Source organism: Hippichthys cyanospilos, chromosome 14 (genome assembly GCF_059441005.1).
Source record: "Hippichthys cyanospilos isolate Australia breed blue-spotted pipefish chromosome 14, RoL_Hcya_1.0, whole genome shotgun sequence".
Classification (NCBI taxonomy): domain Eukaryota; kingdom Metazoa; phylum Chordata; class Actinopteri; order Syngnathiformes; family Syngnathidae; genus Hippichthys; species Hippichthys cyanospilos.
In genome coordinates, this window is record NC_142382.1 from 18,147,534 (window position 1) to 18,167,500 (window position 19,967).

General features: G+C 38.7%; 1 protein-coding gene across 1 annotated transcript in view; it reads left to right on the forward strand.

The window, feature by feature from the left end:
* Nucleotides 1–14,093, forward strand: part of bltp1 (bridge-like lipid transfer protein family member 1) — an 88,831-nt gene extending 74,738 nt beyond the window's left edge. Inside the window, exons 79-91 of the mRNA XM_088432936.1 lie at nucleotides 726–902; nucleotides 1,060–1,197; nucleotides 1,806–2,048; nucleotides 3,645–3,798; nucleotides 4,989–5,146; nucleotides 6,569–6,758; nucleotides 6,857–7,074; nucleotides 9,480–9,731; nucleotides 9,813–10,016; nucleotides 10,321–10,515; nucleotides 11,510–11,644; nucleotides 12,223–12,388; nucleotides 13,321–14,093. Coding sequence (XP_088289062.1) covers nucleotides 726–902; nucleotides 1,060–1,197; nucleotides 1,806–2,048; nucleotides 3,645–3,798; nucleotides 4,989–5,146; nucleotides 6,569–6,758; nucleotides 6,857–7,074; nucleotides 9,480–9,731; nucleotides 9,813–10,016; nucleotides 10,321–10,515; nucleotides 11,510–11,644; nucleotides 12,223–12,388; nucleotides 13,321–13,537 — 2,447 coding nt within the window. The 3' untranslated portion in view covers nucleotides 13,538–14,093. The remainder of the gene's footprint in view (nucleotides 1–725; nucleotides 903–1,059; nucleotides 1,198–1,805; nucleotides 2,049–3,644; nucleotides 3,799–4,988; nucleotides 5,147–6,568; nucleotides 6,759–6,856; nucleotides 7,075–9,479; nucleotides 9,732–9,812; nucleotides 10,017–10,320; nucleotides 10,516–11,509; nucleotides 11,645–12,222; nucleotides 12,389–13,320) is intronic.
* Nucleotides 14,094–19,967: the final 5,874 nt, after the last annotated feature.

The following is a 19,967-nucleotide window of genomic DNA, read 5'->3' on the forward strand; positions in this document are numbered from 1 at the left end:
TATTGATGGTGTTGTATGGAAGAACCGGATGATTAAAATGATGTGATGACTAATTTGCTGCCACTTAAATAGCCAGTAGATACCGTATATTCTGACTGGCTCGAGGGGAGCTTGAGATTTTGCAAGTGGCATGGCAGCATTGTTACAGGTTGGAGGAATAGACAGGAAACTAATAGAATAGGTCTTAATTGTAGACAGACTTATACGATTGAATTTTTGTGTGACTGGAATTAACTATTATCAAGAATGACACACTGACTATTAACCTACTTAAGTACGAGGCAGAAATTATTGATTTTAAAGGAGGTTGATTGGGTGCCAATAAGAAGTTCTGTTTTCTAACTTAAGTTTGAGAAGTTAATGGAATTCTATTATCAGATTTTCTCTACATCTAGAATGGGAGGATGTGGTGCTGTGGGTGCATGCTTACACCTAGGTGGTATCTGTGTCGCAGTTGAAATTGTTATTTTAAAAAAAATATATGGCTTATAGGGAGGATTTAGATTCATTTACCAAAAATGAAGCTGTGAGGAAACCCAAAGGGAAGTGTAGGATGTGAAAATGTTTGATTAAAATTAACAAAGATGTTCAGAGCAATATGAGATTATCAATTTAAGTGCAGTCTCAGGCAAATCATATCCTTTATTACTTTTTCCTCATGTGCCTTATGTCGAAATTAACTTTCACCTAACTATTTGCCATGATTGTACTTCTTTGTCCTGAAGGAACAGTAGATGAGGAGCCAGCATCTGTGACAGGAAGAAAGGACTCTCTGAGCATAAACCTAGAGTTTGTTAAAGTCAGTTTATCAAGGATGAGGCGAACAGGAGGCCCGACATTTATTGAAAGCTTCATTCCTGCTAAAGGGGGTAAAATGGACACCACCCTCATCAATATCTCAGGTACAATGTGGGCCCTCTTAAGAATTAACTTATCAGATCCATTTTAAAGTTTATTGTCCCAGTGATAATACTAGTCGATTGATAAAAAAGTTTTTTTTTAACTATTATTATTTTATTTTTTAACTAAAGCCTTTTATTTGCTATATTTTCTCTTTAGCTGTTTGTGATATTGGCTCAGCTTCCTTCAAGTATGACATGAGACGATTGAGTGAGATTCTGGCCTTCCCAAGAGCCTGGTACCGTCGAAGTATTGCCAGACGCCTATTTCTTGGCGATCAGACCATCAACCTGCCAGGTACTTTGTCTGTTTTGTGTTAAGGTTCATATGATGGTCATGGTTCATTCCAGATGTGTTTGAAGTAATCTTTGTTTCTGGTAGTTTGTTTTGCCGTAAATTTGATCAGAGAAGTTATACAGCAAGTTAAATATATTGATTGCAATCTTTTACTATTTTTTTTTTTATTATTTTGAAGGCATGTGCAGCTACTGTTGTGGGGTCATGCCTGAATACTCCTAAAACTTTTCATGATTATGCATCCAGTAATTTTTTTAATTCATCAAAAATGGGATATTGCAATTTCGTGCTCAAATTTTATTTTACAGGCGACATGATACTGTAGCTTCTGCTCTCAGTATGGTACTCAAAATGTCTTTTTTTCTTTTTGTTTTGTTTTTTTAAATTAAGCACAGCACAATTAGTGTTGATATGGATGATGCCTAAAAATAAAAAGATTTTTGGCTATTTTTGCAATACGGCAAAAAACGCAAATCATGAGTTTGATAACTGCAAATAGGCCAGGGACTACTCTACTGTAAATTTCATCCTGATTTTTTCAGATTATTCCACATTTCCAAGGCTGTTCATGTCTCAACACGCCTTGACCTTTACCTTGCTTCTTTTAGCTTCTGGCCCTGCCACACCTGACTCATCTGAAAACATGACTCAGCATTTGTCTCCCGAGTCCAGCCGCAAAGCCTATTGGAGGACCTGGGACGGCACCACAGGGACACACATGCCTCAGTCCCCTAATGTTTTCTCTGAGCACAGCACGGGAAGCAACATGTCCCCAAGTGGCCTTGGCCACCTTAAGTCCCCTGCACCTGGACGAACCAGAAGTGTTTCAGATTCTTCTGCGCCGAGAAGAGGTGATTTCTCACACTCGAACTCAAAAGAACTTTGCGCTCATTTTCATGTGCAGTGTTCCACCACGATTCATGGATAGGCATCAAGTCTGCCACAAAAAATATATGAATTACAGACACATCCCTGAAAAAAGTTTATAATCACTTATAGATATTAGTATAGTTAGTATAATAGCAGTGCTCATTGTATCTCTGAAAAGTGTTGGGTCCCCAGGAATCGCAGTACTAAAAAAACTATGAGTCCAAACACAAATAATTGGAGTCCCAAAAATCGCACAGTAAAAAGGACAAAATTTAAGGTTCAAACTGAATTTACAAGATGTGAACAAAAACCAACAACAGATATTAACATATGTCATAGTAAAATGTATTACAAAAATAGAATGAACTTATGTAGCCATCGTCATCATCTTCTTTATATCGATTGCCACTGATATAAGAGTCCATTTTGGTAGAAAGATCCACTTAGCTTCAAAATGTCAACATTTGTTCCTCTTCTCGATCTTCCGAAGTGTTTCAATTCACTTTTTATTTTCGGGCTCATTGTTTATTGCATGACTTGTCGCTGATACTAACAAAATTGTCGAGTTAATGTCGTTTTGGGCCTAAAGATAAAACTTTTTGGAGGGTTGTTTTTGTTTTTTTCTATACCGAGATCCTGCAGACGAAATTTCATGACGAGATCTCAAGATCAAAAATGAGTTCTACTTCAATCTGTAGATGTGCAAAAAATCATCACCAAGTTTTGATTTCATTTGTAAGTAACACGCCTTTTTTTCTCTCTCTAAGATATAGCATTTTAAAATATTTTTTGGTAAACAGCCATCTAGATTGAATAAGCAGTTTGATTTATTGTATAAATGCACAATATTTTTAAAGATGACATATTTGAAATGAACACAACCATTGAGTGATATTAGTTTATTTCAAATCAGTCATTCAACCTCTATGTATATATGTATATACTATGTATATACAATAGTACAATACAATAGTATTTTCCCCTGGCCTTGTTCTGTCAGTATCGTTTTCAAAAGCAGATAACCTTCCAGAAAGCCGACTTCATTCGTTTAGACGGGAGAAAAGTCAGATTGGTTTGCCTTCTTGACCTACATGTTAGCTCGATAGACTGCTCGGGTCCTACCTCAAACGATAACTGTGAAAGTATTATCAAAGTAGCATTTGGCTAGGGCAGCCAAAGAGTATGAGTCACGTCAAGAGGATTTCCCCTGCTCCTGGCTTCAACTGCTTCATGAGAAACAATTGTTTCAGCAAGACCCCTACAAAAAAAAAAAAAAAAGTTGATTTGAACTTATCCGTCCCACGGAAAAAAATAATGTGTTGCGGACGCGGGCAAACGAGAGCACTGTATTAGTCATAGCTTTGCCCTGAAAACAAAAACAGTGATTACACAAGGTGACATTTTGAGTGAACCATGGAGCACAAGGTTAAGAAATTAAGGGAAGCATTAAGTACATTTGCAAGTTGCAAATTGTGACTGTCGTGGAACACTGATTAATAAAATCTTTCTGCCATGTCAACACTATAATAGAACATTAGTCAATCCAGCGATAACTTTACTAATCTCTCTTCACCCAGATTCAGTGACAAAAACATCCACTCCCTCGTTCAGTAAAAATAGTAAAGCAGCAGGGCAACAAGGGGCGCCTTGGGAGACACTGGTGGTATTTGCCATCAACTTGAAACAGCTGACGGTTCAAATGAACATGAGCAACGTCATGGGAAACAACACGTAAGTTTTTAATGTTTTTTTTTTTTTTTAATTCTACTTTTTAACGAAGAGATGACTAGTGTACTGGCTGTCTACATAGCTTGATGGCTAGCTTGTCCTTACCCTTCTTGTTTCTCTTTAATAAGTCTAGTCTTAAAAGACTGTGTCAGAGAAGATTGTCATTCCTACTTTCTCTTCTTTCTCTTCTTTCTCTTCTTTATTAAGTCCAGTCTTGCATGAATGTCACAGAAGATTGGAATGGTCTTGAATTAAAAAAAGTAAAAAATAATTTAAAAAGTTACCGTTTTTAAGTTACCATTTATAGGAAGCACCTATACTTTTGGCCTTCATTTTTTTTTTAATTAAAGTGTGTCTTATATTTGTGGAATTATGGTAATTTGTGTTGTCCTATAAAAGTTGAGTAGAAGTATTTAGCCAACAAAATGCATTCACATATCTCGAACTCATTCACATAACAGTAATAGGCAGGACTTTTCATATGACAAGTCAGAGCTAGTTAAACATAACGTTCCTAACCTACAAATACTCATCGCCACTCCATCTCAATATACATTATTTTTCTGAGGTAGAAAGTAGCAGTCTTCACTAGCTACTTAACTGATCTTCAAATAAGTTGAGTGCTTGATGACAGAAATCCAAAGTTGCAAATATCCAAACCTTTCTGAGGAAATGACAATTTTTTTTTAAACATCTGCTTGTGTAACGATACTGTTAGCTGGAGGCAAAGGGTAAAAACAAAATCTCCAAATATCCTGCCCTCTTATCTGAGGCAGCACTGATGAGCTCAGCAGTCATCATTAAGTTAAGAAACACTCAGGTCTGCGTGTTCCTCATCTAGGAGGTCAGCAAAGTCAAGTCTCCTGCTCCTGTGAATTATTTAGGTCCTCAGAATTTTAACGGGAAAAACACACTGGATCAGCAGTTTTGTTGTGGTTTTCTTATTTTTTATAACACAAACTTTACAGTGGCAATTAAATGTGCATTATTTTCAAATGCCATCTACACATTCAACCACAAAAAAAGCAACAACAAAGCTGTTTTGTGACAAGCAAAAAGACAAGTTCAAGTGTCAGTTACCGTTACCGCTGACCTTTCTCTTTCCTCGTACCTGTGTATTTCTTACTCTGAAAGTCATTTATGTTTCATGGAGAGCGCTTATGCATTATTCAGCAGCATTATTCTCCCTGCAGCTGGACGACCAGCGGTCTGAAGAGTCAAGGGCGCCTGTCTGTGGGTAGCAACCGCGACCGAGAGATCAGCATGTCTGTCGGCCTGGGACGCTCCAAGCTCGACTCAAAGGGTGGGGTAGTGGGTGGCAATATAGATGTGAACACCCTAGAGATGGTCTGTAAGTAAACAAAACAATACACCACTGTTCTTCTTTTCAACAGCTTATTAAGAAGGTCTTGTTCCATCAAAGCATGAACTGTAATACTCAACTCTATATTGTACTAGAAATAGGCTTTGCTGCAGACAAAATACTGTACTGTGGTGAAATTGGTCATGCCATAACATACACAGTGAAAACAGTAAGTTGACACAAATCAGACCAATAAACGAAACAAAGAATAATGAATAAATAAACATAATGAAGTTAAATTAGAAGTTAAAAACAACACAAAATACACTGAAACAGTGGCGCGTCTTCTATTGAGAAGAAAGACAAAGAATAGAAATGTCTAAATGCATACTTTGACTTTGCAATTCCACCACATTGAGTTTTACTTCATACATAACGACTTATTTGTGAACAAAAGACTCATTATACAGTGATCCCTCCTTGATAGGGACTGGAATCGCCCTGCGAAAAGTAAAACCTGCAAAGTAGCGCCACCACTTTTCAAATATAAAAAAATATATTTATTTATTTTTTAATGTGAAAATTCTTCATGCCATACTTATTATTTAAGACAAATATGACTGGAGTACACATATTTACTTAAGTCTTAAATGATTAAACCTCATACACTCTACAGCAAGTAAAGTTATCCCTTTCCTTTGAAGTCTTGCGCAGCTGCGGTCATATTCGCAGCGGCCCGGACATTGAATTAAAGTCTAATCTGGACATGATCAAACATGATAACAAAGGAGAATTTACACTTGAAATATAATTTTATTATAAAAGAAATCTAGGTAAGAGATTTCCAATGGTCTGGTGAACGTCTGTGCTCCTTAGTTTGACTCTGCTGACGATGTGTGTGCGTGTGCCTACTGCCTCGACAACAACTGCGTTTGCACTGTGTGCATTTGATGACTAACACGGCACGTCCCTGTGCGTGTAAAAGCAGGAGTTGGGGCGGGAGTAGCGCAAAAGACCAACTCCTGCTATTGTGGGGATAAGGGACTGGGTTGTGAAATTACGGTTGTAGTTGACATCCATTAAAATGCTTCAATATTTATTTTTCAAAACCAGCATATTCTTAAAAATGTGGTGGGGAAAAACTAAAAAAATTAAAATAAAATAAAAATTCTGCAGCTTCTAAATTGTAAATATGCCACTGGGTCCTCTATATTGGGGGGAAAAAAAAAAAACATTTGTACAAAAAAATCCCATTACTTAAGCAAATAGGTTGATAACTGCTTCAATTTTTTTCTGAGCTTCTCTGCACGTTTTTAACTGAAAAGGTTGAATGTTAGCCTTTGTAAAGCTTTTGGAACACTAAATGTTATAGAAAGCACTATACAAGTCCTCTCTATTTACCTAAATCTGCCCTTTTCCATTTTTACTGGTAAATTAAAATAAATTTAATATTGTATTATTGTTTCTTAGCACACATCTCTGAGCACCCTAACCAACAGCCAAGTCATAAGATCCAGATCACCATGGGCTCCACTGAAGCACGGGTTGATTACATGGGCTCCAGCATACTGATGGGGGTTTTTAGTAATGCTGACCTACAGCTCCAAGATGAGTGGAAGGTCAACCTGTGCACTGTTGATTCCAGCATATCTGAAAAAAGGTATTGCATTTTGTTAGAAAATGTTTTAAAAATGTGAAAAGTGATGACCACATTACAGTATTAACAAACCCTTCCTCCCTTCCATCCCTTCCTTCCAGTGAGATTTTTGTCCATGGAGACTTGCAGTGGGACATATTCCAGGTGATCATTTCACGCTCCACTACACCGGACCTCATCAAGATCGGCATGAAGCTACAGGAGTTTTTCACTCAGCAATTTGACACCAGCAAGCGGGCTCTTTCCACGTGGGGCCCTGGGCCCTATCTGCCACCGAAAACCCCAGTCATCAGCGCAGAGAAAGGAACAGCCGAGCTCTGTAAGTATTCCCCTTTTGTCTCTATTGTTGAATAACACAACCTGACATCAATATCACAATTATAATAAAAGTCAATTTCATTTTAAATTTATTTTCCATATATATATATATATATATATATATATATATATATATATATATATATATATATATATATATATATATATATATATATCTCAGCGGCTACGCTCATAACTTGAATTGCTCGTACGACGGGCAATCCAAACCTATGTTAATTAGTGAATGCGTGCAACGCGTGCAAAAACCTTAGGTAAAAACATCACGACTTTATACACATATTAAAATTTAGTAACATAATCTACTGTACAGTTAAATTAAATAACATAAATATACAAAGGAAAAATGACATTTACCTTTGGTGCGACGTGACTTGAGCTGGGTGGAGGCGGAGGGGAGCAGAGACCAACCCGCAGAATTTATTTATTTATTTTATTAAACGGGAACTTTAATCAAACTAGAACATATCACCGGCGATTTCCTTCTCTTTAATCCATAATGGAAGAAGCCTCTCAGTTTTGTTGTTGACCGAGGTCCATCCCATGGCAAGGAAAGTCTTGCCCTTAGAAGATTGCCGAGCGGTTACGGCCATACTCACGAGCAAGGTTAACTATGCGTGCGCCTCCTTCGTATTTTTTTTTATTATCTCCTGCTTCGTTTCTATTGTCATCATCCTCTTACTTCTTCCTTTACCGCCACTAGCAATTTTAGAAGCCATGTCTAACAGATAAAGTTTGCAAAGTCTTCACAACATTCCTTCCTTCCGTTTTTCACTTCTTTTCTCTCCTTCCTTCCATCCCGACCAGCTGTGCCATCAAGCTAGATGAAGTCGTTCGGCCAATAGCATATCGGCATTTCTGTGATTGATGTGACGACGGCCAATAGCATATCCGCATCTCCGTGAGTGAGACCGGGACTGTGACCTTAATCGACCAATAGCATATCGGCATCTCCGTGACTGAGACCGTGACTGACACCGTGACTGAGACAGTGACTGTGACATTGTCAGAGCAATAGCGTTCAACGTTACCGTGGCAAGCGTGAACAATTGATTTCGTTCATGCAGCAAACGAAAATAATTGTACAAAGACATTGACCGGCATGTTGGATTGTTCGTAAGACGAAAGGTTTGTGCGTAAGAGGGGGACAAAAAAACGCCTCAGTCCACGTTCGTAAGACGAAAAGTTCGTAAAAGAGGGAGTTCGTAAACCGGGGTCCCACTGTGTATATATATATATATATATATATATATATATATATATATATATATATATATATATATATATATATATATATATATACACACACACACACAGTGGGCCCCCGGTTTATGAGATTAATCCATTGAGATTAATCCGTTTCGTGGTTGGGATCGTAAAGTTAATTAGCTAATGCATGTGAAACCCCAGGTAAAAACATCAAAATTGTATGCACAGTGGACCCCTGTGTTACAACGTCCCTGACTTTCATTAATTTCATGTTGTGATCTAGAATACTGAGTTTTTTCATCCCCACCTTATGACATTTTCACGGATTTGCAACAAAAACAACTGTCATGACCCTAAGCAGTTAGCTGTATTTGTTTCCTATTGTCGTCGAACTGCTTCAATGCAATGCGTTACTACAGTGTTGGTCTGCTTTTGGTCAACGTCTCCTCACGCAGATGGTGGTCTGCTATTGGTCGGCCTCACTTGTTTCAAAATGGCGTTAGGGTAAAGCTTTGTTCGATTATGAGTGGTTACAAAACAAAATTTATAGTGCATTTTACTGCTTAATTCAAAGTTGAAATGGTTAGCCATGGGCTAACTCTTTCAACTTTGAATTAAGCAGTAAAATGCACAATAAATAAAATATTGAAAGCACTTTCACATGAAATAAAGTCTTTAGGCAGCCATCTTGGTGACCCCGTGTGCCGACCAAGAGCAGAACACCATCTCAGTGATCCGTGACGCCGACCAATAGTAGACCAGTATCTTAGGGAGTCGTAACGCCGACCAATAGCGGACCAGCATTTTAGAGAAGTAAGCAGTGACGTGTGTCGTGACGTATGAGCGCGTTGCTCTGAGTAGACACACGTGGACTATGACCTCCATGTTTTGGAAGTTTTTTTTATTTTTTATTTCATTTGTTGTAAAGCGAAAAAAAAATGGTGTAAAGAGGGGACCAAAAAACGGTATAGTGTTAACCTACACTGATTTTATGTTCAACAGTGTTACAAAATGGCAAAATCACTATAATATGACACTATATAGTGGATAGGAAGTTATTCTATCTATGACAAACAGGGCGTAATAATTTGGTGTTGTTAAGCTACTGATTTGTTTGTTTAAAAGCAAATAAAAGCTGGAAAAGTATGCTAATGTGTTTCCCATAACTCTGTCATTCAGATATGGATGCAGCACATCACCGTCATTGGCCCGGGGTACTGAAGGTAATCGCAGGCTGCCACATATCACTCTTCCAGATGCCTTTGCCTGAAGACACTGTGCAACTGGGTGGCTCAATGAGCCTCCACGGTAATCACATGACCCTGGCCTGCTTCCATGGGCCCAACTTCCGCTCCAAATCGTGGGCGCTCTTCCACCTGGAAGAGCCCAATATCGCCTTTTGGACAGAGGCACAAAAAATACTGGAAGATGGTGAGGGAAAGCTTTCATTGCCCCAACATCCCAAAATGCAGAAGTTGCTATCTGGCACTATCATCCGTTTTTTTACAACAGGTTCCAAGGATGATTCCACATACATTGTGCAGACGCTGGACTTCCATCTCGGGCATAACACAATGGTCACCAAGCCATGTGGTGCACTGGAAAGCCCGATGGCCACCATTACCAAGATTACCCGACGGCGGCACGAAAACCCTCCTCATGGAGTCGCCACAGTTAAAGAATGGTTCAACTATGTCACTGCCATGAGAAATGAAGGTGACGTTTCTGATTACAGTAAATATTAATGTGGTAACTGATCAGTGCCAATGTTGAACTCATTGAACAATTAATGGAACACAATTTTTTCTGACGAATTTCCAAATAAAATGGTAACTGTGCAGTCGTTGAACTTTTTAGAAACTTTACTTTGCACAGAGCTGATGCGCCTTTGAAAGAGCGGCTTTCGCTCTTTCTTGAAGCAGACTATCTTTAATGCAAAATAGCTGAGATAGTGTTAAAAAAAGAAAAAAGCAACGTTTGACCTTAAGCTCTAAGGAGTTCTTTTTATCACTCACTTCAGAGTTGAACTTGTTAAGAAATGTGGAAGCTAACAACCCGGAGAGCGGTACCACTGCCAAGAGCTCCAGTCTGCTAAGCAGCTTCCGCAGCAACTCCAGCTACAACCATGAGACTGAGACCATCTTTGCCCTTCCCAGAATGCAACTGGACTTCAAGTCCATCCATGTACAAGACCCTGATGAGCCCTCTCTCTCAGGTGGGGTCCATGTTCAGATAAATAGCCCGGCATCAGCAAGACCACAGTATAATTGAGTACCGTAATTCCCCAAATATAAGACACAGTCAAGATAAGATTTTTTTTTTTTTTTGGACACCATTCGATTCATATCTGTCACCCTTAGAAGCCCGGGGTTTCATGCACAGATGTGCACGTTTGGAGATGTGTGCTCCAATTAGAGAACACGGAAAGATAATCCATTTGACTCATTTATAAATACATCATATACGCATAACCATAAACTTGGTGGAATGCAGATGGCGTGCAATTTTGGGTATTTATGGCAAAATTTTCAATCTGTTTCGAGCGCATTCAACATTACACTGGCGCAGTGTTCACTGACCGCTCACAATGTGTAAGGATGTGTCGAATATACGGATGTGTCCGCCTCTGGATTGGTTTGTATCTATTCTCACCAGAAAAGGTCTGGACCAGTGTGGCAAACAAAGCTTGGTCTGTTAAATTAAATCAAACAATGCAGGTGAGAAAACAGCTCCTATTACAGTGTTCCCTTGTTTTTCACGCTTAATTGGAACTGGAAAACCCCCACGATAAGTGAATTCCGCCAATACCTCCATCAACTACGCAGTTTGCTCATTTGCAGGTGAACAAGACTGAGTATTTGCAGGCTGTTAGACTGCTTCAGGCTTCATGTTCAAACTGTGCATGGGAGGCTTATTGCAGTACATCAGGTAGGCGCTGCTGTAAAGTGTTCGAAAAAAAAAAAAAACGGAAGCATCGAAGCTGCAAAAAGTCAAGGGCAACGTGACAAGGTAACACTCGAATAGCCTCACATATATGTTTTGGAATAACGGAGTTAGTTGGTTCTTTAATTTCACACTTGATGGGCGGTCACTTGACAGGCGTTCTCGAGACCCAACTCTTGTTCTGTATTGTTTGGTACACAAACATTTCAAAATAACCACATTTTTTCTCAATTTAATAATTACATTTCATGTTCTTATACTCCCAGATTCGAATAGCAAACCAAAGGTAGAGTGCAGTGTGGTGACAGAATTCACAGATCACATCTGCGTGACCATGGACGCCGAGCTCATCATGTTTCTTCACGACATGGTGTCTGCTTATCTGAAAGAGAAAGAGAAAGGTTGGTGTTGTGGTGTCAACAGCAAATGAAACTCGTCAAGAGTGCTAATTGCATATTGAAAGTTTCAAAGAAACGTGTGTTTTTTGTTTTTTTTTTCCCCCGCCAGTAAAATGGGTCTACGAGTACCCTTGGGGAACTTGAAGGAACTCCACGTGGTCCTCTGGATTTTAAATCACACAAGCGTTCAAAAATCCTTAAAAACTAAGTTTTTAATTAATGTTTCGGGAAAATATGAGTTAATCAAACAAATGTTATGTTCAGTAGGTTATTCAATTTCATTATTTTCGAACACCAAATACTCCTCCATACTAGAATCTTTCGACCATTGTGACTATTGAACGTCACAAACGGCTGTGTTATTTTGGTGATTCTCTAGCTGAGAAGAAAAAATGAGAGGCTAACGTTTGTTTATGCCTATCCAGGCAAAAATAGATGGAACCTTAGCGTTTACAAAATACAAAATGTTTTCTATTCATGGGCAGGGAATAGAAAGAGAGCGTTTGTTAGAGGAGACCATTAGGTCAGCAGAGTGTGCAAAACAACAGTCATACGCATCTGTTTCTTCACTGTGTCCTTAGCCCTCTTCGCCCCACGGATGTTTTCGGCTCGGCCGGGACAGAAGAGCCCCACGGCCGTGCACGATGACGGCTCCACAGACAAGGACAGAGACGACGGCATCAACTACACCACAGTGGACTGGAGGGAGTTCATGTGCAACACCTGGCACTTGGAGCCCACTCTCAGGTCAGCTGGAATTAGACTGTTTGGTTCAGTGTCTCTACTCCGCTGCAGCGGTCCGCGTGTGCCGCACGCGAAATAACGTTTTGGAACTGATTTAGTTTAACAGTTCATTCGTTTGGGCTTTATTTGGCTCGATCTTTGTTTTTTAGCACCGCTTCTGGCCGCTGCTGGGATTGCATTTTGTAATGAGAAGAATGATGTGACTTCAATTGAATGCAGTCAGTCCGTGACGCACACATTGTTTTGTCTTTTTGTTAAATCTGGCCCACGACTGTAAGTTGTACTTTCTTTCGAAGAATGTTATCATTTATGATAACATGCCCAAAATGTCGGATCAGTTTCATTTACGGTTGAATAGCAAAAATGGCTGAATAAGGAGAGTAGTGTGCAATAAGAGGCACGTGTGACAAAGTGCTGCCTCTGTATTCGTGCCACATCGGTACCATCTGAAAGAGAATTCCCAACTGCATTGTACATATTAGCACAGTCAAGGGCATGTTTGAAATAATAAAATATGGACATGCAGCTTTTTATATTAAAAAAAAAAAAAAAAGAATGTTAAATGTTTGCTCATAGATGTCAATCAATGAGTAAAAAGACTAAATACAATTTGTCTATTCTAATCATTTTCCTTTCTTTTTTTTCACTCATTGTTAATATATACGTATGCCAAAGATTTTTTTTTTTATACAAACATCGCCCAATATATAGCAATACACTTTGAAGACACAATACCCAGCACGAGCCGATACCGTTATCACACACCGAAGCATGTAGCGTTACTTTGAAATAAGGTGGGGTATGCAATCGCCGCCCGGAATTGGAATTTGGCCATCCCCGCTCAAAAACTTGCACGTCGGTACCACTGTTAAGTGAATGCCCGTTGTATGGTAACCCATGACGACTAGTAATGTAAGAACCGCTGGTGCCTACAGGCTCATCTCCTGGACGGGTCGCAAGATTGACCCAGTGGGAGTGGACTACATCTTGCAAAAACTGGGGTTCCACCACGCCAGGACTACAATCCCCAAGTGGCTCCAGAGGGGCGTGATGGACCCGCTGGACAAGGTTCTGTCAGTGCTCATCAAAAAACTGGGCACTGCCCTGCAAGATGAGAAGGAAAAGAAAGGCAGAGAGAAGGAGGAGCACTAGCGCCACACTGGATGCTTGTTTTTCCGCTCTTCTCAGCCCGGCCATGGACTGAGTCACCAATAAGCGTCATCGATGTGGATTGTATTTTGGAAAAGAGCAGCAATGAGTTTGGTGTACTTTGGTTGCTTTAATGCTGACAAGCTTCCCTCTTTTACGAGTTGTAAATGACCTCACTTGAACCATTTTTCTGAAGGCTTTCCTTTATTTATGAGAAATGATTTCTTAAAACATTGCCTTTTCTTTGTTTCCAATGGAACACGTGGTAGATGATGCTTTTCCGTATGTATTTTATGTTGTATTTAATAGTTGGTTTCCCCCTGATGTGAACAAATGAACACTGGCGATTCAAGCACGATCTGTTAGAAAGTACATCAGGAATCTGTTTTTACTACTATTACAAGATGATTATTATTTATCGGTATGTGAAATGGAACTCTTGTAACATAAATTAGCTTGATGGGACAAGCTTTCTTTTTGTTTTTAGTCGGGTGTATATAATTATTTTTCACAAATGCATTGATTTCCTAACTTAATAAAATAATGCCACTGGATTTTAGCTCAATGTCCTGCATCTTATCTTTGGAAGGCTCCGAATTCCGTCGCAAGTAGCCAACCTTAAATTTCTTTTAATTACTGTACGCTCGGTGGCCGTTTCTTGTGAAAGCTTCACAATGTATTGTAATGTAATGTACTCCTGGGGTAAATTTTGAACCATCTCAGGCATAGATTGTCAATAAGTGTCAACTTTCAATATGCTGTCCTGCCGACCCTTCTAAATGCTTGCAAACGGGAGGTTGAGAAGTACACCCTGCAGATGTCAAATTTAGCCCATATTGGGCTCATTGACTGCCATTAAAAATGGACATATTGTCAATTTAGGACATACTAAAATCTGATGTTTTATCATGCATTATCCTTAATTTTTGCATTAATCCATTCAGCAACTTATGAACAGTATAATATATAACAATATATAACAATATATATATATATATATATAACAATATATACACACACACATATATATATATATATATATATTTAGACAGTATACTGTATATGTATGTAGTCAGATGCTTACTTACAGTACACTGGTTTGGAAAAGTACGCAAAGTTTTTATGTTTCCTCATTTCTCATTTCATGTAACTTTGGTCATGCTAGGAAAAGTAATTATTTAGAATTGGATGACTTTTAGGTTGTGCTTTTTATAATAACATGGCTCGGGTTTTAATTGGAAATTAGGTTAAGAATAGCTATATCTGTGAGATTTTTCATTACAGAATCTAATAACAGAACTTGAGTTTGGGTAGTTTAAATGTGAAATTAAGAAAGTTTATCAAATTTGTGATGTGTGTCCAGGAAGAATTGCTTTTACTTTAAACAACAACCTTCAAGTGCTTCCCCGGCTCAATTTTCAAGCAGGTGTGAAGTGTGTGCCAAATTATTTCCATGAGAAATCTCTGCAAAACCACAAATCAAATTAAGTGTCATACCTGAGTGAAAAAAAACATCCCAAGCCTCTTGTGCAACTCTTCTATCCAAATGTGCAAATTGACTTTTCATAAAAATTCCATTCATCTGCAAACGTTTTTAAAGCACAATTAGAGTGTCATTGATTTATGACTCCCAGTAATTCAGGCTCAAAATTGCACTTTGAGTTGCCCTACATTTTGGAACCTCCATACTTCACTTCATATACTAACTATTACTGTACATAGCCCTGCACTACATGCATACGAATTGTGGAAAGTCAGCAAGCCATCTTTATGCTGGATGTAAAAAAAAAAAAAAAAAAAAAAAAACTTACCCAGAAGAAAGAAGGCCATCATTTTAGTATCCTTTTCTTGTGAATACCTTTGATAGAATAGAATAGAATGGAATGTCATTGTATAGCAGGTGTCCAACAAAAACGGAAAATGTAATAAAATGCAATGTATCAACATTGTGAAATTATGGAGCATAGCTCAAGTTGAGCGGGTGGTTGTCTTCACTTGTGAGATTGCTGGTTATCATCTATTTACAAACTGAGGTCGGATGTTGCGTTGTCACCTTGTGATGATGGTTTGGCTCAGTTAACAGGTCTAGATTTGAGGTTCCACACTGCTGTCAACAGTTATTGTTTTTCATTTTAGATGAACTTAAAATTGTTAGTACAACGGCATTTGATCATGAGATAATTACGCTGATTATTTAGAATGACAATGCAATGGACCCCAGGACCCAACGATCAAAGTTTTTCATTGATTGCCAGAGAGATGCTTTTCTCCTTCCCAACTGTTAAAGTTCTTAGGGGTGGCACGTGTTTCATACATACAATTATGATATAATATTGGTAGACCACATTATTCAATATTCAACCCTTTAACAACATTGGGCTGTAAATATGAGGGCCAGTTCCAGCGGCGTAACGTTTTGTTGCTTTGCCTTGATCATCAGTGTCGTAGTTTACTTCATCTGCAGCATCCATCATTTACATGTTTCTCCAGTTTTGCCAATGGACGGACGAGTGATGGGAATGTTATAAAAATGGCGGAATAAGAACGTCGGAACAGGTGTGGGCGGCATGGTGACAGAGTGCATCGGCCACACAGCAGAAATCTCAAGTTCAGGTCCAGCTCACCCCAGCCTTCCCGTATGGAGTTTGCATGTTCTTTCCACGCCCACGTTTTCTCCGGGCACTCCAGCTTCCTCCCACATTTCAAAAACATGCATGGTAGGTATAATGAACATTCTACATTGTCCTTAGGTGTGATTAGAAGCATGAACGGTTGTTCATCCCTGTTGCCCGGCAATTGGCTGGCAAGCAGGTCAGAGTGGACACAGCTAGATTAGGACGTTGCCTGTGACCGTAGTGAGGATAAGCGGCGACAGATAACAGGTGTGTTTCGTCCGGCGTAATCGTCGGGGTAGACATTCTGTCAGATGTCCCACTGAAATACTTTGGGAAAAAGTGATCGCAATTTAACGCAAAAAATCCCCTTCAAAATGCTTACAATCCAATACATGGATAGTTTACAATAAATACATGTTTGAAAATACAGGATAAAAAAGTTCAGAAAAAAAACAACTATATTTGAGAAATGTTGGATTATTAACGATGGCAGCACAGAACGTGCCTCGAGTGAATGAGATTATGTTTGCTGATCAATTAGGTCATTATTCACTTGACAAATTATTATATTACAACCAATCACCAATTTTGATTGAAAGGTAAAAGTTTGATAGTTATAATATTCAGAGTATATGCACTCAAAAGCAAATTCCACCGACACTGTTTTATGTCTTCTGTTGGGCACAACACAAAGAAGCAACTCACAAGAGCAAAGAGAGATGTCAACATCAAGGAACATTTAAAGCGTTAGGGGGTGGGGGGGCCTAACTCAAGGCCACCAGGACAATAGTCAGCAACCAGAGAAGCTCCTCTCAATGTATGTTGAACAAAATACATGCAACACTTATGTTTTTACTCTTTTTTTTTTTTCTTTATTTCATGAGCTGAACTATAAGACCCCAGATATTCGATTGACACAAAAGGATGAATTCTCTGAAGTATCATTCAGACAGCTGCTATTGTTCACATCTGTTTGCCTGCGCTACATCTACAAGCATCAATAAGAATTTCTTGAGCATAAAGGATTTTGTCCAAATTATTCCAATTTTATCCACATCGTTTTCATGCTTTAAGACAGATATTTTAAAAAGGACTTTTATATACAGTAATGAGAACAGTGGAATGGTTTTCACAAAGTGAATAGCAAAATACATTTTCTGGACAGTGAGAAAAGAAGAAAGTTAAAAAGCGTTTGAACTCTGAGGAATCTTGCTGCTTTATTGTCTGCCGGGGATTTGTGTCTCACGCGTTTCTAACGTGTTGTGAGCACAGCACAATATTGGCTCGGTAGAAGCCGAAGCCCTTTTCAGCAACAATCGTGATGCCCAAGCAATTTTAGCAGGCCTACAAAGGCTTCCCAAGGGGTGTGGAATTTTCCAAACGAGATCCCTTCTTTCTCCAGCCTATTTCTCCAATAACTGAACTCACTTGAACAGCAATATAAGTTTGAAACCATTTTGTCAGTCCCCATAAGCTCTTGAGAAATTGTCTTCGCTCGTCTCAGCCTCATTCTTCTAATTGAAGTGCTTGGAGTGCTCTATTCTTCTTAATGTTTACTTGTCTGAAGAAAATCATGAGGGGGAAGTGCTGGATCTTAATTGTCTCTAGCCAATACTCTTTGGCCAAAGCATTTGCTTCTTATTGTCATTGGTTCAATGCTGGCATCTCAAAGTGAAAGAAATTCAAGATTCTAGTGAGACTGATTCGTGAGACATGCAGCAACATTTCCCTCTGGGGGCGGGGGGCACTGAAAGTTCGATCACATTACTTTTACTGGAATGCTTGTAGACAGAACCCAACAGTCTGGGAACTGTTGTGGAAACTCAACTACAACATGTATATGATGGAATTGAATAGTTTTATTGACATTGTATAGCTGCTATACACAGAAGTGGACAACTTGCACTTTTTTGCTGGTCCGACATTGGTCAGTCGTCAGTGCACCATCATCGTCAGTCCGCCAGTTTTTCACGCTCAGAACGGACTATCGACAGACGAGCAGTGCAGTCATATCCAGCCACACTACCAGATTAGTTGAAGGAGTTCTTTGACGCTAAGAATCCTGATTGGCAGAGAAAAATGCTGGGCGTGGAGTGTGCACGGTAAAGGAAATGCATGTTTTTTTAAATGCAATGTATCAATAAAATAGTGTGTTTGGAGCAAAGACTGAATGATTGTGACCGCCGTGCAAGCCTTTTCTTAAATGTTTTCTTTTTAATGTTTGTGTTCTTTTATTTTGTTCATATTCGATTAATAGTAAAGAAATAAAATGATGTTCTTCTTATATGAAACGGCGATTTGTAATTTGGACCATAAAATTTCATGGATATTTAGTTTATTTTATTTTTTTTTTAAGTTTTGACAGGATCACGTGTATTGACAAGTTTTAATGGCTGATGCGGGTTTTTTGACATTTAAAAGCTCCGAAAAATAGCCTTTGTCGCCCTGTAATGAGTACGTGTGCGCATGGGGGCTATTTATTCGAGAGTCTGACGTCACAGAAGGCACACGTGTGAAAGTCACGGCCCGCCACTGCTTTAATGTACTGTTTAATGAGTTTTTGTATTCCTCATCTTGATACACATTAACCAGAACTATTTCTTAATTATTATTATAATTATTAATAGAAATTGTACAGTGAAAATTAGCGTTAACTTACTTTGTCATTATTGCTAGTTGCGACAGGGATCTTGCTGACAAGGTTTCCGAATTCTAGTGAATCCACTTTAAGTGTCGCACACAAAGTGCACCTACTGTATATTTTTTTTCTTGATCTCTGCCAAACTTAAAGGAACCGGCGTATGTCCATTTTGTGTACGTATTGTCTACGTATTGCATTAATTTCTGATGTAGTCAATGCTTTCAACAGCAAGTAAACATTTTACCCCAGACATTTCTCCTCCAATCGTGTTGTGTTTTTGGTGAATTTGGGGGTGAAAAAAAAAAAATACACACCACTTTCAGGCTCAGAATGCATTTAGTTACTCTCATTGGTAATGAATAAAATATGTTTTTTTTGTGTATATTATTCTGTATTACACAACCGCATTACAGCAAATCACTAATGCATTACTCCCAACGCTGGAAGTGAATATCATCTTCTCGTTGATGTAATATTCCAAAACAGCCACAAACCAAGCACGAGGCACAATAACTTTTCAGCACTATCCATTGTTTTTGTAAAATTGACATCAAGAGCGAGGTGAGGACAGGCTCCCAGGTAGTGGCAGAGGAGACATAATGTTTTTTGGTGTACAGCCAAGTAGAGTAGCATAGGGCAGTTTAGAAAAGGGTAGACACCGTTGGTTGAAACATGACTTAAATATACATACGTAATACTCCCCATATTTTAGAGGACGATAATAATAAATGTTCCATCACTTAAACAAAGCATTATACGAATTGCAATCAATCACTGATCCTATTGTTTATGTAAGTGTTTGAGTCAAACATTGATGTTGAAAAATAAATGAAAAAACATACAAAAGCCTTTTTTGTCTGTTTTTAGTGAAGGGTTTGTGAATGAACGGTTATATGCTTTATCATAAATAATATGAACTCAACAATTTGACAGCCTAACACACATATTAACCAACTGGGTAATTGATGGTTTCTTAGCATTCTCTTCCTGATAAGACCATCATATATTCCTTCTCCTTCAAGGCCCGCACTAACTCCTCACCGCCACTGCCATGACTTGACTCTTCCAGTCTTTTAACCCCTTTGCATGTGACCGTTAATGCTGATGCATCTCATATTAACGACAACAATCTTAATGTTACCTGAAGTTCAATATTACCTAACCACAAATTCAGGTA